Genomic DNA, 15960 nt, shown 5'->3' on the forward strand with positions numbered 1-15960 from the left:
GCACAGGGCAACATCAACTTCTGGCAATGCCGTTTTCTCCCAGATTCCCTAAAGTCTTTTGACTTGGTACAATTCCCACCTCTCAAATCCTGCTTAAATACTAATTTAGCCTCAAATCTTCTTTTGTGAACCTCATGAGTCGTGACAACAGCCTCATTTTCTTTTATGCACACTTTTTTTTTTTTTTTTAACAAACTCAAAAGCTGTACCTTATTATATTTCATGGATAGAACCTACCCTATGTGTATATTGTGTAAAGTCATAAACCTATGCATAAAAGTGGTGTGACTAAAAAGCAAAAAACTTAACATCTCTATAAAAGGCCATTTTCCTAACGAATTTTCATTCAGTCATTGTTGCTATATAACATACAAGTCTTCCAAAGTTGCTTTCTGGTTCCACCTTTCTTTCCATGGTCCACAACTAGAAAGAAAAAGGAAAGTTACTTTACAATGGAAAGCAACCAGAACAACATGAAGGAAACCACCACGGAAGCAGAATTTGAGGACTTGCTGCCTGTGATGGCAGAGAAGCTTGATGTGGAAGCCTTTGTATCTGAACTATGTGGGGGTTTCAAGCTTCTAGCAGACTCAGAAATAGGTTTGATCACAAGTGAGAGTCTGAGGAGAAACTCAGCTTTGTTGGGTATGGATGGGATGAGTAAGGAGGATGCAGATGCTATGGTTAAACAAGGTGATCTTGATGGTGATGGCAAGCTAAATGAAACTGAATTTTGCATCTTAATGGTGAGGCTTAGCCCTGGAATGATGGAAGATGCTGAGGCTTGGCTGGAGAAGGCAATTGAGGAAGAGCTTAAGAAATCCTTAACTTGAAAGATTACCCTTGTGTAATCAATTGTAAGTTACATATATATATATTTATCAGTTTAAGTTGCAAAAATTGATGAAACTCAAACTTGTGTGATTATTAATATAATGAGTCTCTTAAGTGAAGCATAGATGAGTTTGATACAAGAATTAAATGAGTCTTTTGATAGTTTCATCTTTCATCAGACAAACGTAAATTAAATTAGTCTTTTCCTAAAACCAAAAGTTATAAGGATAATCTATGCAAAACAGAAAGACCATCCGGAGGAAATTGAATTGATAATTTCAATGTAAAAGCTGCGACATCAGTCTGAAAGAGCATGTAATTGTGTTGACTTTCAGCTACAAATTCAGTTACTGTTCTGATGGATCAAAGGAATGATGGATGGCTTTTGTTCTTAACAGCAAACATCATTATTATCTTATCATTATTATATCTTGAAAAATGATGTTATTATCATTTATCAACTCTCAAATATTTGTAGGAAAACACTCAACAACCAGAATTCTTTTGCCAAAAAACTTGTTATTTAATTAGAGAGATGTTATACTTATTTCCTTGAAAATTCTTATAATCACTTTTATAGTTATTGGATCAAAATCAAATCAACAACTGTTAAAAATGAGAACCATTAATTTAATTTTGATTCAACAACCATAAAAATGATTGTAAGAAAAAATATGTTATAAATATAATGTCTCCCATTTAATTGTACCAGTAATTCTTCCTCACAAATTTTGATTGACAGTCAAAATTTTCAGGCTGTGGCATTCCTCATATTTTTAACACCAACCAAGTTGTAACTAATTTGATCACCATTCATGCTTTACGCCAAAACTTTGTTATATCCAATGTTAGGTAAATAATGAAACTTGGAACTTTCCAGGCTAATCCTTTTGGCATGTACTATCCTTATAAACCTGAGTCATAACAAAAATTCGCACACAAAGCATCCTCTACGCCCATATACGCCAAGAAATTTTATCTTGAGTGGGTAAAGCACAGAAACGTTAGAATCTTATCTTCCCATAACAATTAAACATTTCTCAGTACAAACGAGGTCTATGCAACAAGCAATAAACACCAGTGTTTTTTTTTTAGTACAAAAAATGTTTTAAAAGGGAAGGTTATCGATTTTAAAATGAGGTCATGCCACAATTTTTTTTTTTTAAAAAAAAAACTGAATAAAAAATGTTTGCATGATCTTATCGTATGAGGAGCTAAAAACATATAATAACTAATTAAATAATTATAAGTGTCCCACTTTGGTGCCTATATCTTTATTCACGTCACCATGTCATGTCAAGTGAGGATCCACTCTTCCTCCACTCAACCAAATCCTCCAATCCTAACATTACTATGTGTCGCATCCACTATCCAACAACCGTTTAAACTAACTTTTAAAGGAGAAGCAAAGATTTACCCTGAGATAATTGGCGATGAATGTCGTTCCAACAAACAGGGCGTTGTATGTTTCACATTATCTCATGAAGAAAGTAACAATACTCAGCACAAACTATATGTAAAATAGATGCAGTGTTTGAACATTAAAATGTTATAATGAAACCAAAAAATTATCCGGTAACTTGCATGAGACATGTAGGAAGGGTGCAAGTGTAAATTTATATTAGAATCATTATCTTATTTTTTTGACTTAGTTGTGGCTAAGAATGTTTGTAATCGACGAACCAAATATGTAGTTCAAAAAAAGAGGTATTGAAGATGCTTGGTACTGAACCAATGCTCGAGCAGTATCAAATGATAAAAATCAGACAGTCAGTTCCGCATACAATCCCTGACTAGGAGTAACATTTTGAAGCATAGAGCATCATCACTTTCTGTCCATTGATATATGCCATTCCAGGTATATAACACTTTTTTCAAGGGAAAAGTCTTTCTCCTGCACGAGATAACTTTATCTCCTAATACAGGAGAAACATTAATCCTTTTTTTAAACCTACTTATGCTTGCATATTCACTGGAAAGAGCACATTAAATCACAGTAGAACATTAATTTTTAGTCATAGCAAAACACATGATGTCCCTGCAAAAATATGCATCAATAAGTCTTGACTCTAAACAGGTTATATTCAGGTCCTATAAGCACAATTTGCACTGACCACTAAACAGCAAAAGATCCAAAACCAAACCAAACCACATTAACTGTGAGAAGCACCAATTAATACATGAAGTGCCACTAGCTATTGTAACACCCAGAAAGTAATGAGGTACCCCTGGAGCCTGCTTCTTACCCCAAAACCAGAAATCACTTTAAGTTCTTGACCTTCGTACCGGGGAACGGCTGTAGATAAATAACAGAATAAATAAGCTCTGAAAGAAAAAAATAATAATACAATTGCAGAAGATAATTAATGAAATTGACTATGAAGAAATACCTGCGATATCTACCATAATCAGGGCTCCTAGGCCTGCTATAATCAGGGCTCCTAGGCCTGCCATAATCAGGACTCCTGTGCCTGCCATAATCAGGACTCCTCCGCCTATCTGGTCCATTATACCTATCATACACAGGGCTGTGTGGACGACCATAGTCAGGACTTGATCGCCTGCGATAAACTGGGCTGGGAGATCTCCCATAACCCCCTCTTCTAGGACTGTCAGAATTATCACCCCTCTCACCATCATCCCTCAGAGCATACTCCACAGACACTACCCTGTCCAGTATTTTACTGCAAGTGCAATGAGACCAGAGATTCATTATTTGTACATAGTAAAATAAGAAACCTGAAAGAATTTAACCAAAAATATATTATAATCTCATCACTGACCTCATATTTGTACACTCAAGAGCTTTAGTAGCATCTTCTTGAGTTTCAAACTGCACAAATGCAAAGTTCCGACGAATTCGAACATGCAAAACCTTCCCATAAGGTTCAAAATGTTTTTCCATATCACGAACTCTAGTACGAATTGGGTCAAAGTTAATAACAAATAAGGTTTTCGTGGGCTTCTGGTTTGCCTTTGAGCCATCGCGATGGCGTCCACGTTCACCCTGCCAAAATGGAACAAACCAGAAAGATCTTATTAACTCAGGCAGAACATTGTTTTATACTCATGATCTCATCAATAAGTACACAAAACTAAAATATGATTATGCAACCATACCCTAGCCCACTCCACAGACAACCTTCGCTTGTCGTAACCAAATGGAAAATTGTCAAGTGCACGGATTGCTTCTTCAGCATCACGCTCATCCTCATAATAGACAAAAGCAAAACCTGCAACAGAACTAGCATTAGAGGCACATATGATGATGAAAGACATTAACATGCTATCCCTCACCAGAAGTACATCAGCCAAATCAGGAAATCATTTTCCCGGTCAGGAACTAAGGAATACAACACCTGGATATAAGTGAGGGCTGATGCACAAGAAGCTGTAGAGACGTTGAATGAGGAACAAAATCATGATTGCAATTAAAGGTTTAATTCCAAAATTCAGGTCTGAGATTGTCATTGCCAAGCATGCTTCTCCATTCAGACAGCACAAGTGATTTCAGAAATAGAATGGCATGACTTGACAGAAATTCATTGATCCCCTATTTTCAGTGAAGCTAGGCATGGCTTATTAAATTGATTGATGATCCCACTAAGAACATTCTGGTGGAAATGTCAATGTTGGGTGATGAGGTAAGTGAGTGTCGAATGATCAGATGAGAAAATGCAGATCTGTGGATAGAAGGAGAGGTTTCCTTCCAAAAAAAGGTTGGCAAGCCAAGACAGAAGCTCAGCATATTTTCCCTTAGTAGAAGTTCCTGCGTCAAAAGAAACACTTAAAAACCAGAGGATTTTTTTCTTAGAGATTTCAATTTTGTGGCTTCCATTTATTTTTCCACCAGGAAATAGGAACTAGACATTCAAGCCACAAAAGCAGCCATATGTCCGTATCCAAATTCCAAAATATGGCCTTCGCAATATCCTGGTTTTCAGTAGCTGTTAGATGAACATCATTCTTATACAACTACAAATCATTGTTTCCTTATGACTTACTCATAGGACCCATGAAACTGGTTTGACAACTGATCATTCAACAAGCCAAAGGGAAAAGGAAAGGAGATCCAAAATGTGTGATGACAAGGCAGGGTTTGTCATACAAAATAAAATAAAATCAACACTCAATAAATTTAATTAAAAAAATGAAATTTCATAATAATTGATGAAACCAATAAGCAGAATGCCCCATTATAACCAGAAAATCAAACAAAGAAGGACTGAGCTAGAAGGTTCAAACTTCACTTCACCAGGACAGAGAAACTAATAAAATTAAACAGTTAAATTCCCATTAAGATTCTCTGATTTCATATTAGAAAGCAAAAGCATTTTACCAGATTTCATGTCCACGCGGTCAATCCTGCCATACTTGGAGAACAAACGTTCAAGCTCTGATTGACGGGTATCATACTCCAAGTTTCCAGCAAATACAGGCCTCATCTTCTTCCCTCAAATCGCCTTCAAATTCAAACTTTTTTCACACACTGCAACCAAATATCATGCCAAGAAAAAAAAAACTCAAAAAAAAAAAAAGAAGCTCAACAAATACTACAAGGTAAAAATTACGACCCCAAAACAAACAATGCCCTAATCATAAGATCCCACACAAGCAGGGTTTGACAAAATCAAGGAGGAGAATCGAATAAATTTTACACCTTTGTTTCTTTACCCCGAAACCCTAAAAGTGATGGTTGATGGAAGGAAGAGAGAAAACGTACCCGCAATGAAAAACAGCTTTGATTTTTTTTGGGTTCCCAGAAGTGCTTGGGTTTTGGAATTAGAATCAGAGAGTAAATTTAAATCTAGGGTATTGTTTAATTCCATTTCCATATGAGTCCAAAACAAAAAAAGGCCCTAATTTTGGTGTATAACAAAAAGCCCTAATATTGGGTTGTTCTTGCACTTGGTTGGCCCATCCAATAAGCCCATGGTCTGTGGCCTGCCCATTCAGTTCATTTTACCTGCGCCTAGGGCTGGCAATATGGGCCAGCCCGCCCCGGCCCGTTTTGATAAAATGGGTTGAATTGAGTAACCCGGCTCGTTTTATGAGTGGGCTGGCGGGCTACGGGCCAGCCCGCCTAAAATAAAAAAAATATAAAAATAAAATACAAAAAATTAAATTCTGCATAAAATCACATAAAAAAATCTGCATAAAAGCATACAAAAATCTGTATAAAATCCTAATGTGCTTATGAAACCAAGAAGATCAGTGTTTAATAATCTGCATATAAATATGCATCTTTCAATCCAAAAATAATAATAAAAAAATAAAATCATATCAGGATAAAATAGAATAACAAAACAAGTAACAAAGTGTTGTATGAGCAGTCCACAACAATTCAAAAAAGCCACTTGCAAGCAGAGAAATCTAAGATACGGAGCTACATAACAATTGAGTAACCTAAAAAAAAAAAGACTTGGCGGGCTAGCCCGCCCCGTGGCGGGCTGACCCATATGGGCTGGCGGGTTTGGCGGGCTGGTGGGTTGAAAGACTCAACCCAGCCCGCCCCATTTGGCAGGCGGGGCGGGCCAGCCCGGCGGGCTCAGCCCATTTTGCCGGCCCTACCTGCGCCCTACCACCCATCTAAGTTTTTTTTTTTTTTTTTTGAACACTAAGTTTCTCAATGATAAATTGCATTTTATAAACTTATTGTGTACTTTTATATATAAAGTATGATTTTATATATATATATATATATATATATATATATATATAAAGCTTATCGTTTCTTAAGCTGCTTGAGACAACATTATCTCCGGCCACTAAATTATAATGGTACAAAAATGGATCAACGATAATAAAGAAAGAGAGAAAAAAAGGGAATCATAACCATTCATAGGTGAATCAATTAATATAAAGAAATAAATAAACAAAACGACGTAGTTTTGGATGGCCGAAGATAAACTTATCTCAAGCAGCTTGAAAAACGATATATATATAGAGGTAGGATCCTTTGACACCGGTGTCAAATTTCAATTTTGACACCTCATCTGAGAGTCGTTAGATCAAAAAAGATGAACGACTCTGATTTGCAAGCATGTGACACCATTGATCTTTTTTATCTAACGGCTCTCACTCAGATGAGGTGTCAAAATTGAAATTTGACATCGGTGTCAAAGGATCCTACCTCATATATATATATATATATATATATATATATATATATATCGTTTCTCAAGCTGCTTGAGATAATTTTATCTCTGGCTACTAAATCATAACCGTACAAAGATGGATAAATGGTGATAAAGGAAGAAAGAGAAAAAGGAAATCATAATCATTCAAAGGTGAATCAATTAATATAAGGAAATAAATAAATAAAACGACGTAGTTTTGGGGTAGCCAAAGATAAACTTACCTCAAGCTAGCTGTTTGAGAAATGTTTTTCCCATATATATATATATATATATATATATATATAGGGAAAAATTACTCTTATGCCACATGTGATAAATTTCTCTCCTACACACCCTTCGATAACTGTGCCACCTTTTTCTTTTCTTTACTTTTTATTTTTTCAGGTAGTGGAGCCTACAAATTTATCTCTATGACATGAGATAACGTATCTCCTTTAACATGAGATTAATAAAACTCATATATATATATATATATATATATATATATATATGGGAAAAGTGTTTGTCATTTTAAATGACAGAAAGTTATGTCATTTTAAGAAAGATACAGACACAGAAAATTTGAATTTTAAATTAAAAAAACCACTCACTTTCTCTCTCCCATGATTTCCGTTTTTGTGTGTCTATCTCTCTCCTAAAATGACATAACTTATGTCATTTAAAATGACAAACACCAAATCCATATATATATATATATATATGGGTAATGTTTTCCTCCTTTTACATGACACAAGCAATCTTCCTACACAAACATAAAAGTGGGCCCATCAATTCTTTTACTTTTCTTTTATTTTAAAAATAGTGGACCCCACAATATCTTGTCTCTATGACATGACCTAAGAACTTTCCTACAACATAATATTAGTTTTTCCCTATATATATATATAAAAGTTTTTTGTTTTTTTTTAGTAAACACCTTTTTTAGTCCCTGTCAATATCTACGAAGTCCTTCTTAGTCCATGACAATAAAAAAGACCAAATTGGTCTCTGAAATTACAAAAAAGGGTCATGTTAGTCCTTATGTCAACTCCCAAATATGTAGAGTGGCCCTTTTCTTGTACTTTCAGGGATCAATTTGATCCTTTTTTATTGCCAGGGACTGAAAAGGACTTCGTAAATATTACCAGGGACTAAAAAGGATATTTACTATTTTTTTTTTTTTTTTTTAAGATGACTTGATGACTGATTCATTTGTTTATTCTGGTGAAAGTCAGATAAAGATAGTTATAGAAAAGGTACAAGTGGAAGTTACCTGGAAGCTGCCACAGGTGAGAAAGTTAGCGTAAGACAAATATTATATTATATTAATATCATATTTTGGTATGGCTTAACAAATTTAATGATGATACATAGAAAGAAAAAAGGAAAGAGTTAATTAAAAATAAAAAGAAAAGAAGAAGTGGGCATTATTAGGTCCCATTCAGGTTTAATAAATGAAGGAGAATCCCAAGACAGTGTCCCCCAAAGTTAAGTGTTGAAAAGTTGTTTGGTGTTGCATGTTTACAATAACACAACTCCTTGTTGCACAACACAAGATATCATAATTATGACATTAACACATGGTCTAACGTGCTAATACTCATGTCTTAAAGGATAAGAGATAATGATACTAACATAAAAAAATTTGAATTCACGTTTCAAGCTATTTCCACTATTGTTGGGATAATGAACTTGTCATTAATTTAATTTTCTTCTGCTATGTGATTAAATGAGTTCAATACTTTTTATGACAAAAACATTAAGGAAAACATTGAATCAATCAATTTCGTAAAAGCAGATATTAATAGTATGAGTTTGACAAGCGACTAAATGAGTTTAATACAGGTTTGCTGTGGGCTTGCATTGCGTGTTGAAATTAGGTGAGAATGAAAATAAAGTAACCACGTACCTGTTTTACACTGGAATGAAAATTAACAATCAGTGTTTCGAGAATATATATATATATACGAGAAAAACATTTCTGCAGCCACTTAGATAAGGTTGTCTACAACTACTCCTTTTTAACTAAGTACGATCGGTCGTTCATTAAAAATGCATTTTCTCTCTCCACCACGTCAGCCGACAGTGTTTGAGTAGAGAGAAAAAAAGAGCAGTTTTATTGTTATAACTAAGTACGACCGGTCGTACTTAGTTAAAAATGGGTAGCTGTAGATAATCTTATCTAAAGTGGTTATAGAAATACTTTTTCCTATATATATATAGGGGTTATCATTTCTCAAGCTGCCGGAGATAACTTTATCTCCTGCTACTAAATCATAATCATACAAAGATGGATCAATGGTGATAAAGGAAGAGAGAGAAAAAGAGAATCGTAACCATTCAAAGGTGAATCAATTAATATAAGAAATAAATAAACAAAACGGCGTCGTTTTGGAGTGGCTGGAGATAAACTTATCTCAAGTTGCCATAGAAATATTTTTTTCATATATATATATATATATATATATATACGAGGTAGGTTCATTTGACACAAGTGCCAAATTTGAAGTTTGACATCTCATCTGAGAGCCGTTAGATTAAAAAAAATCTACTACTCTGATCGGTAAGAATGTGAAGTGAATATAATAAATCTTATATCAAATCTTGATTATTAATTTATTTATATCTAATTGCTCACATATCTAACAAATATTCAAGGACGTTGATATAAATATAATTAATAAATAAGTTTGAGAGTATAACTTAGATCGGTATAAAATTAATCTTTATTTAACAATAAATATTTTGAAAAAATAAAAATAAAAAGTTTTACTTTTATACCTAAATAAACAACAATGAATAAACATTGAAATCACTTAATATATAAATATTTTTGGTTAAAAGTTGTTATGACTGATTATAGTCAATTAGATACACATTTTTCAGATAACAAAAAAACACACACACATTTTTCATGGAAAGGGATCCCATATTATTATGATTGACTCTAACAAATATTCCTTTTTAACGCTTACTCACCCAAAATTATATATATTGAAAAACAAATTCTCAAAATAGAACAATAAAACAAGAGAGATGTTGTATTTATTATCTCTTTTTCTTACTCCCTCTTACTACCAAATTTTAACTGTTGATTTTCGTCAATCTAATAGTTATAATTTATTGAAAATTGATAATTAATTAATAACTATGACCCAATAAATTACAACTATTATATTGACGAAAATCAATAGTTAAAATTTAATAGTAAAAAGTAATAAAAAAAAAAAGATAATAACTATAACCTCGCCGTAAAACAAAACCATTGTTTAGTTGTTTTTGGCTTCTCATTATCCGCAGCCACGGCATAAACCAACTTTCTTCCACCCTATTCATAATTTGATGCTACTGTTCTTTTTTAATATTTTTTTAATGATAGTTTTGTTCGTTGAACTTTCCATTATTATCATTCATTATAATATCTTTGACGAATCTGAAAGCAACAAAGCTGTTTGCTTGTATTCTATGAAAAATATCTATGCATAAAAAAAAAGTGTTACATGAAAAATACAGTATATAAACAAATTTCAAAATGTGTAACGTTACCGCTAATAAAATAAATACAGCAAAAGTCAAAAGCAGAAGAAAGTGGGGTTGTGCAGTTCCTTCCAACTCACACACACCCCTCCTTTAGAAAATTCTAAAGTAACTGACTGGACTAAGAGCACTATAGTGGTTTATAATATTTTATGTTGGAAAGAAGAAGAAGAAGAATTTTGAAAGCATCAGATTCAGATTCGAGGGAGTTTCCTAACCCCACAACAACACTGAACAACACAATTTTTATTTTCTAAAGTAGTTCAAAGACAAGACTAGTACTAGTCTTCAGTCTTCACAAGTTCCATTTCTTGAATAAAGGGTTTCCTTCAACAGCATCTGTGGAAAAATTCTCGGCCTTAGCCTTTGCTTGGTTTCCAAGCTAACAGACTTCAACGTTGTCTGCTTCTTCAAATGGTACAAATTTTGTTCCTTTCATGTGTATTACACAACCCCAAGTCTTGCTTTATCATGCACTTTATGCTCTGTGTGTGTGAGAGAGATAGAGAGAGCGGTTGAGGTAAGCATTTTGGTTTTGCCTTGACTTGATGTCCTCATAATAAGATGATGTTTTTGATTTATGATAATATATCCTCGTTCCTTTATCTTCTGCAATTGCTTTTGTTCGTTTATTTCATCCTGAAAAAACAGAAAAATGTTTTTTTGTCAGAAAACATTGTTTTTTCTTTCTTTCTTTCTTGTAATATGTGCTTCTTTGAGATTATCTATAAGTGTTTTTGATCGGTTTACAGGATTAGTTGTATGTCTGTGAATTGTAGCACCATGTTATTTATTTATTTTTTTTAATTTTCAGTGGTGAATTTTAACACGAACATGAAAGTTCCAATGGAGGAAAAACCATTCCCTGCATGGTCATGGTCCGTTGAGCAGTGCTTGAAAGAGTATGGTGTGAAATTGGACAAGGGTCTGAGTTCTTATGAGGTTGAGAAGAGGCGTGAGAAATATGGTTGGAATGAGTTAGCAAAAGAGAAGGGAAAGCCCTTGTGGGAACTAGTATTAGAACAATTTGATGACATGCTGGTGAAGATACTTTTGGCTGCAGCATTCATATCATTTCTTTTGGCTTACTTTCATGGAAGTGAATCTGGGGACTCAGGATTTGAAGCTTATGTGGAGCCACTTGTGATCATTTTGATTTTAGTCCTTAATGCTATTGTTGGAGTTTGGCAAGAGAATAATGCTGAAAAGGCTCTTGAAGCTCTTAAGGAGTTGCAATGTGAATCTGGAAAAGTGTTAAGGGATGGTTCTCTTGTGCCTAATTTGCCTGCACGAGAGCTTGTTCCCGGTGATATTGTGGAGTTGCGTGTTGGAGATAAAGTCCCTGCTGACATGAGAGTTGCAGCTTTGAAAACCTCAACTTTGCGAGTTGAGCAAAGCTCATTAACTGGAGAAGCAAATCCTGTTCTCAAAGGCACCAATCCTATTTTCTTGGATGACTGTGAGTTGCAGGCAAAAGAAAACATGGTTTTTGCAGGCACCACTGTTGTCAATGGAAACTGTCTTTGTATTGTTATCACCACAGGAATGAACACTGAAATTGGAAAGATACAGAAGCAAATACATGAGGCTTCTTTGGAGGACAGTGATACTCCCTTGAAGAAGAAGCTGGACGAATTTGGTGGCAGGCTTACCACTGCAATTGGGCTAGTTTGCCTTATTGTTTGGGTCATAAACTACAAAAATTTCATTTCTTGGGATGTTGTGGATGGATGGCCCTCAAACATCCAATTTTCTTTTCAAAAGTGCACCTACTATTTCAAAATTGCTGTTGCACTTGCTGTAGCTGCAATCCCAGAAGGTCTTCCTGCTGTTATCACAACTTGTTTAGCACTCGGTACAAGGAAAATGGCTCAAAAGAATGCAATTGTGAGAAAGCTTCCAAGTGTAGAAACTTTGGGATGTACAACTGTGATATGTTCAGATAAAACTGGTACTTTGACAACAAATCAAATGTCTGTGACAGAGTTCTTTACTTTGGGTGGGAAAACCACTGCTTCCAGAGTCATTAGTGTTGAAGGAACAACTTATGATCCCAAGGATGGTGTCATTATTGATTGGACTTGCTATAACATGGATGCCAACTTGCTAGTCATGGCAGAAATATGTGCTGTTTGTAATGATGCTGGGATTTATTTTGATGGTCGCCTTTTTCGAGCTACAGGTTTGCCTACTGAAGCTGCTCTCAAAGTTTTGGTTGAAAAGATGGGAGCTCCTGATATGAAGTCAAAGAACAAAATTCGGGATACACAACTTGCTTCAAACAACAACACTGTGATGTTAGGTCAGCAAATGCATACTATGGAAGATAAATAACTTGTCAAATTGCCACTAACAAAGTACTATTTAATTTTTGTTGTGCAGGCTGTTGTGAGTGGTGGAATAGAAGATCCAAAAGGGTAGCTACATTGGAGTTTGATCGCATTCGGAAGTCAATGAGTGTTATTGTTCGTGAACCAAGTGGACAAAATCGGCTTCTTGTCAAGGTGACTTGCTCTGATACTTTATCACCAGATTGACTTTTACCAAATAGAAATGTTCAATCAATTGTTATAATAAGCATATTATACATCTTTAAAGACCACTACTTTCTTTGCATGCTGTTATTTTTGTTCAGTTCTTGAGCTCACATTTTTCACTAACATTTTTTTGGCTTTAGGTATGTCTAACTGATTCTTAATTTATACGGTATGTTTAAATTGGTGGAAAGATTATCTGGGTACTTTATTTTTTTGGTTGTGCTGTTGATGGTAAAATAACTGCTTCAGTTTTTTTGGTTTCCCAATTCTGGATGCATTTTAAATGTAAAATGAAAGTTTTTTTATATTCTATTATTCGTAAACTCTGAACTCTTTTTACGCCAGATTTCATCTACTGCTGCTTTTTAAGTTCTAAAGTAGTTGAATCACAGGGTGCTGTTGAGAGCTTACTGGAGCGTAGTTCACATGTGCAACTTGCTGATGGATCCCTGGTTCCAATAGATGATCAATGTAGGGAACTACTTCTTCAAAGACTCTTGGAGATGAGTTCAAAGGGATTGCGTTGCTTAGGTTTGGCTTATAAGGATGACTTGGGAGAATTTTCAGACTATTATGCTGATACTCATCCTGCCCACAAGAAATTGCTTGATCCAACATGCTACTCATCCATTGAAAGTGATCTAGTGTTTGTTGGTGTTGTTGGCTTAAGAGTAAGTTTGTCCCATACCTTTAGCTTTACCTATCAATCAATCAATATTCTGTCATGTAACTTTTTGAGGATATTTATTTATTTAGTTCATGATTCTTCTGATCAGGACCCTCCCCGTGAGGAAGTTCATAAAGCAATTGAGGATTGTAAGGAAGCTGGTATTAGAGTTATGGTAATAACTGGAGATAATAAGTCAACAGCAGAGGCTATTTGTAGGGAAATCAAATTGTTCTCTAGAGATGAGGATCTTACAGGCCAAAGTATGACAGGTAAGCAATTCCTATCTCTTTCTCCTTCAGAACAAGTTAAAACATTGTTGAGACCTGGAGGCAAAGTTTTCTCTCGAGCTGAGCCTAGACACAAGCAAGAAATTGTGAGGCTACTAAAGGAAATAGGGGAGATTGTTGCAATGACTGGTGATGGTGTAAATGATGCACCTGCACTTAAGCTTGCTGACATAGGGATTGCTATGGGTATAACTGGAACAGAGGTAACCTGGCTTTTGTTGTAGTGTGGTGTAACTTTATCTTATGTCATATCATAAACCTTCCAATTATGTTAGTGTTATCATAAACTTAATAAGTTGAGATGTATATTTTTACTTGTTAGAAACATCAGTGTGGAGTGTGAACCTCATATTGACTGAAAATAAGCTGAGATGTGTCTACTTGGACTTTTTAGGATCCTGATTGAAGGTTCAATTGTTTTATTCTTATTTTGATTTGATTATTTCTAACCTTGACTGCTAAATACTACAGGTTGCAAAAGAAGCTTCAGATATGGTGCTTGCAGATGACAATTTTAGTACCATTGTTTCTGCTATTGCTGAGGGTCGCTCTATTTATGATAACATGAAATCATTTATCAGGTATTGTCTTTTGGTTTTTCATTTTAGATTTGATTGATGAACACAAGTCCTTCACATTTACTCAATTTTCAGGTACATGATATCATCAAATGTTGGAGAAGTGATATCCATATTCTTGACTTCTGCTCTTGGGATCCCAGAATGCCTGATACCAGTGCAACTTCTGTGGGTGAATTTGGTTACTGATGGTCCACCTGCAACAGCTCTTGGTTTTAACCCTGCTGATGTTGATATCATGCAGAAGCCACCTCGCAGAAGTGATGATGCTCTTATAAGTTCTTGGGTTCTTTTCCGTTATATAGTAAGTTTTGCTCAAAAGTTTCTTCAATTTAATCCATAACTATGCATGTCCTATGCTCAGGTCTCTCATGAGTTCATTGATCTAACTTAAAACTTTGCAAGACTTTTCTGATTAAACATGGTAACCATACTAATGCTCATGGCAGGTAATTGGTTCCTATGTGGGAATTGCAACAGTTGGCATTTTTGTCTTGTGGTACACCCAAGCATCTTTTCTGGGCATCAATCTTGTCAGTGATGGACACACAATTATAGAACTGTCACAGCTTCGCAACTGGGGAGAGTGTCACTTGTGGTCTAATTTCACTGTTGCTCCTTTTGCTGTTGGTGGAGGTCGCTTGATCACATTTTCAAATCCTTGTGACTATTTTTCAGTTGGTAAAGTAAAGGCCATGACACTGTCTCTCTCAGTCTTGGTGGCAATTGAGATGTTCAATTCTTTGAATGCCCTCTCAGAAGAGAATAGCTTGAGGAAAATACCACCTTGGAGGAACCCATGGCTTTTGGTAGCCATGTCAATATCACTAGGACTCCATTGCCTCATACTCTACATCCCATTCCTCGCAGATGTGTTTGGTGTTGTTCCACTTAGTTTGAATGAGTGGTTTATGGTCATTCTAATATCAGCACCTGTTATTCTCATTGATGAGATTCTAAAATTAGTGGTAAGGAGTCAAAGGAGGATGTTAAAGGAGAAAGAAGCATGAAGTCTCTGGTCTATGGCCACTATAGAAAGCAATACAAGAAGGCGATAAGATATTAAATGGGAGTATCAAACTAAATTCTTTGATAACTTTTTTCCTTTAGCCTTTAGGAAAATTACAGTTCATTATAAAAAGTGTATCTTAAACATCTAGTTCAGTTGCTCTTTTTTATTTTTCCTCCGAGAAAAATATAATTGCTGAGCCAAGAAAAACTGCTTTATTTATTGTTGTAAATAAAAGCAATCTTAGCATGCAATAATACCTGCAAGTGACGTATAGTCTCTGGAACATGATTCTGTGTTTGTGGAACTCCCTACTCATAGTAAGGGCTGTGGAATCTTCACAAGCACACAAAAACCACCAAATAAGAAAGACAGTGAGATATATATGG

At 35.0% G+C, this 15960-nt stretch overlaps 3 protein-coding genes across 6 annotated transcripts; 2 read left to right on the forward strand and 1 right to left on the reverse strand.

Annotated features, from left to right (window-relative positions):
* Positions 1–236: 236 nt before the first annotated feature.
* LOC133313066 (calcium-binding protein KIC) lies at positions 237–1078 on the forward strand. The gene has a single exon (XM_061514378.1). It carries the CDS (start codon positions 453–455, stop codon positions 831–833), a length of 381 nt encoding a protein of 126 aa, XP_061370362.1. The 5' UTR covers positions 237–452; the 3' UTR covers positions 834–1078.
* A 1726-nt stretch (positions 1079–2804) lies between these two features.
* Positions 2805–5663, reverse strand: LOC133313065 (serine/arginine-rich splicing factor RS31-like). Of its 3 annotated transcripts, none has more exons than XM_061514377.1 (6): positions 5495–5599; positions 5174–5323; positions 3955–4067; positions 3618–3841; positions 3225–3518; positions 2806–3130 (listed from the first exon to the last, which is right to left on the reverse strand). In XM_061514377.1, exons 2-6 carry the CDS (start codon positions 5277–5279, stop codon positions 3100–3102), a joined length of 768 nt encoding a protein of 255 aa, XP_061370361.1. In that variant the 5' UTR covers positions 5280–5323; positions 5495–5599; the 3' UTR covers positions 2806–3099. The 3 variants fall into 3 exon arrangements, with proteins under 3 accessions (XP_061370359.1, XP_061370361.1, XP_061370360.1); XM_061514376.1 differs by having other exon boundaries at positions 2807–3130; positions 5558–5663; XM_061514375.1 differs by lacking the exons at positions 5174–5323; positions 5495–5599 and adding an exon at positions 4194–4448 and having other exon boundaries at positions 2805–3130.
* A 5094-nt stretch (positions 5664–10757) lies between these two features.
* On the forward strand, positions 10758–15682 carry LOC133313069 (calcium-transporting ATPase, endoplasmic reticulum-type). 2 transcript variants are annotated; one of them, XM_061514380.1, is made up of 8 exons: positions 10758–10907; positions 11305–12792; positions 12873–12994; positions 13420–13698; positions 13804–14187; positions 14456–14565; positions 14638–14866; positions 15012–15682. In XM_061514380.1, exons 2-8 carry the CDS (start codon positions 11325–11327, stop codon positions 15570–15572), a joined length of 3153 nt encoding a protein of 1050 aa, XP_061370364.1. In that variant the 5' UTR covers positions 10758–10907; positions 11305–11324; the 3' UTR covers positions 15573–15682. The 2 variants fall into 2 exon arrangements, with proteins under 2 accessions (XP_061370364.1, XP_061370365.1); XM_061514381.1 differs by lacking the exon at positions 10758–10907 and adding an exon at positions 10912–11010.
* Positions 15683–15960: the final 278 nt, after the last annotated feature.

This window comes from Gastrolobium bilobum, unplaced genomic scaffold, assembly GCF_033153095.1.
Source record: "Gastrolobium bilobum isolate Gb01-03AN ecotype WA unplaced genomic scaffold, APGP_CSIRO_Gbil_v1 utg5634, whole genome shotgun sequence".
Taxonomy (NCBI): Eukaryota; Viridiplantae; Streptophyta; class Magnoliopsida; order Fabales; family Fabaceae; genus Gastrolobium; species Gastrolobium bilobum.

What these genes read in the sequence shown, in the direction of transcription:
- LOC133313065 (XM_061514375.1), bottom strand. Translation starts at nt 4,305, where the DNA reads ATGACAATCTCAGACCTGAATTTTGGAATTAAACCTTTAATTGCAATC. An exon ending in CAGCCCTCACTTATATCCAG is followed by an intron (nt 4,068 to 4,193) that starts GTGTTGTATTCC and finishes GTTCTGTTGCAG; the next exon opens with GTTTTGCTTTTGTCTATTAT. An exon ending in TGTCTGTGGAGTGGGCTAGG is followed by an intron (nt 3,842 to 3,954) that starts GTATGGTTGCAT and finishes CCATTTTGGCAG; the next exon opens with GGTGAACGTGGACGCCATCG.
- LOC133313069 (XM_061514380.1), top strand. Translation starts at nt 11,325, where the DNA reads ATGAAAGTTCCAATGGAGGAAAAACCATTCCCTGCATGGTCATGGTCC. An exon ending in TTGGTGTTGTTGGCTTAAGA is followed by an intron (nt 13,699 to 13,803) that starts GTAAGTTTGTCC and finishes TCTTCTGATCAG; the next exon opens with GACCCTCCCCGTGAGGAAGT. An exon ending in GGGTTCTTTTCCGTTATATA is followed by an intron (nt 14,867 to 15,011) that starts GTAAGTTTTGCT and finishes TGCTCATGGCAG; the next exon opens with GTAATTGGTTCCTATGTGGG.
- LOC133313066 (XM_061514378.1), top strand. Translation starts at nt 453, where the DNA reads ATGGAAAGCAACCAGAACAACATGAAGGAAACCACCACGGAAGCAGAA.